Source organism: Chaetomium globosum, genomic scaffold, assembly GCF_000143365.1.
Source record: "Chaetomium globosum CBS 148.51 scaffold_6 genomic scaffold, whole genome shotgun sequence".
NCBI classification, from domain to species: Eukaryota; Fungi; Ascomycota; class Sordariomycetes; order Sordariales; family Chaetomiaceae; genus Chaetomium; species Chaetomium globosum.
In genome coordinates this window covers 1,817,084-1,819,201 of record NT_165981.1, presented here as the reverse complement: position 1 = coordinate 1,819,201, position 2,118 = coordinate 1,817,084, and the positions used below count along the sequence as shown (strand labels likewise).

The following is a 2,118-nucleotide window of genomic DNA, read 5'->3' as shown; positions in this document are numbered from 1 at the left end:
AATGGATTAGTGTCGTGGATTGCTGGAGAACCTTTTACGAGTTCCGTTAAATCCGTCCGTCCGAGCGCGTCTCGCCATCGCCTAGAAGATGTCCTAACTCGACCAGGGGCGGGGCGACTCCCAAGGCACCACATGACGCAGCATGGTTGCGAAGCTGGCTAACTCCGCCGCCCACGATGTGGTTCATGACGACCGCATAATTAGAGCAGGGCCTCATCTACCCGTGATGGTGGTCGGGAGGGTGGGGGTGGGGAGGCCGTCGATGCGCTGGCGGCGGGTCTTGGAGGTGTACGCTTTGGCATAGCGGCGCGTGACGTCGCGGGCGCTGGCGTCGGCTTCGAAGGCGATGGCGTAGGTGAGTGTGTTGAGGGTGTCGGAGGCGGGCGGTTCGAGGGCGCGGGGCTTCCATTGGCGTGCCAGTCACGAGCGGGTCGACGGGGTGCCAGCTCTGGTGGGCGACATCGAGGACTTCGACCCAGTATACGGGGAAGGCAGACTCGCCGCGGATGGTTTTGGGGGTTTGCGACACGTGATGCGGACGTAGAGGGCGCGTGAGAGGGTGCGGTCATGGATGGGGGGTGGTAGGCGGAGGCGTGCGGGTGGCCGAGCCGTCGGCGGGGAGAGGGGGTCGTAGCGCCAGCCTGGAATTCAGGGTACTTGGTCTCGTGCTTTGCCACTGCTGCTGCGTAAATCTCGAACTTGGATGGCTGCTTCTGTGGTGTTTGTGTTTGTACTTTCCGTTGTTTCGGCATTGTAGGGGCTCCAGGAACGAAAGACAGAGGTTGGAGGGAACAGACAAGTCGAGCTTCCACTCCAACGGATCGCAGTAAAGAGCAAAAAAGCTGTGCACCGACATCGCGGGAACCTTGCAGCGTCTTGGCCGCTTCGAGGAAATCACTCTTGTCCAGCGTGGACTCGATATCATCCGGAAGTTGATACTATTGAGTGTATTAGCCTAGCCCAGAGGGGGCGTCCGTGGCACCTACATACGTCTTTCAACTGTTCTTCGTCCTCTGCCCAGAGCGCCCTCCGTATCCCTCTTTCCGTGATGGTAAAATTGAGCTTGAACAACTCCTTCGCTTCCTGGAGACCCTTCCTCAACGACTCTGAACGCCCAAACTGGTTCAGGCTAGCCCTGGGTAACAAGGCAGACACCGTCTTCTCGGGCAGCAGCGGCCGAAGCGCATCCTGGACACTGCGATCGTTACACCACCGGTTTCTCAGCTCCACGTGCGCCAGGAGGCAGACGAGATGCATCTTATGGATCTCGACACGGCGATCTTTCTCTTCTTTGCTGATGGCTTTGCGACGGTCTGCGCGGCGCGGCGCCAAGGCCATGTGCGCGGACAGGTCCAGATCTAGCACCCGAGGCTCTTTGCTTACCACTGTCGCCGACGGCTCGTTGGCCTCGATCGCTACATCTTCAAAGTCGATGTCGTCATCGTCCTCTTCGTCTGAATCCCTTGTCATGGTTTGCACCGTGGGCGTTGGTAATACAACATCCTCAAACCGGAGGTTATCATCGGAAGCATCGCCGACAATAACTTTGCTGGATTCGCTGCTGATGTCTTTGGCGGCCTTGGTTTTTGGCGTCTCAGATCTCGCCGGTCGCCCCTCTCCTGGACGCCTGCGCTTCAAGGGTCGTTCCGAAACATGAGCGTCTTGAGCCCTCAATTCGGATCTCGCCTCGACCACCATCTGGCGCACAATGTCTGGAACAGCGCCATCACGACCTGCAGCGGTCCGTCTCGCTGCACCTCGCGTGGCTACTCTTGTGCTTGAGCGCGTCGTCCTCGGGCTGCTCTCCGTTGGCGCATCTCGCTTTCTTCTCACCATTTCGCGGGACTAAATCGCCAGATTAGTTTCAAGGGTCGAATTGAATTTCGCGTGTTATAGTGCACTCCAAAATAGGAATATGCTCTTGCAAGCTCAACACAGTTGATGCCAACCGTCCCTGCCTTGGAATCGCCACGCGGCCATCTCGCGAAGTCACGTGCGCGGATCATGAATCAATGACGCAAAGATCAGTCTAGCCAGATTGGGGTGCCACTGAAAAGCCATCTCCTCCGATGTATTTCATATATCTCCTGAGATATATTTCTGTAATTTGTGATTTCC

The 2,118-nt window shown here is 57.5% G+C and overlaps 1 protein-coding gene across 1 annotated transcript in view; it reads right to left on the bottom strand.

The window, feature by feature from the left end:
• The window catches only part of CHGG_08920 (uncharacterized protein), a gene marked incomplete at both ends in the record, with an annotated part of 3,161 nt that extends 1,325 nt beyond the window's left edge, over positions 1-1,836 (bottom strand). Inside the window, 3 exons of the mRNA XM_001226846.1 lie at positions 222-713; positions 855-938; positions 991-1,836. Of these exons, the coding sequence (XP_001226847.1) occupies positions 222-713; positions 855-938; positions 991-1,836 (1,422 nt within the window). The remainder of the gene's footprint in view (positions 1-221; positions 714-854; positions 939-990) is intronic.
• Positions 1,837-2,118: the final 282 nt, after the last annotated feature.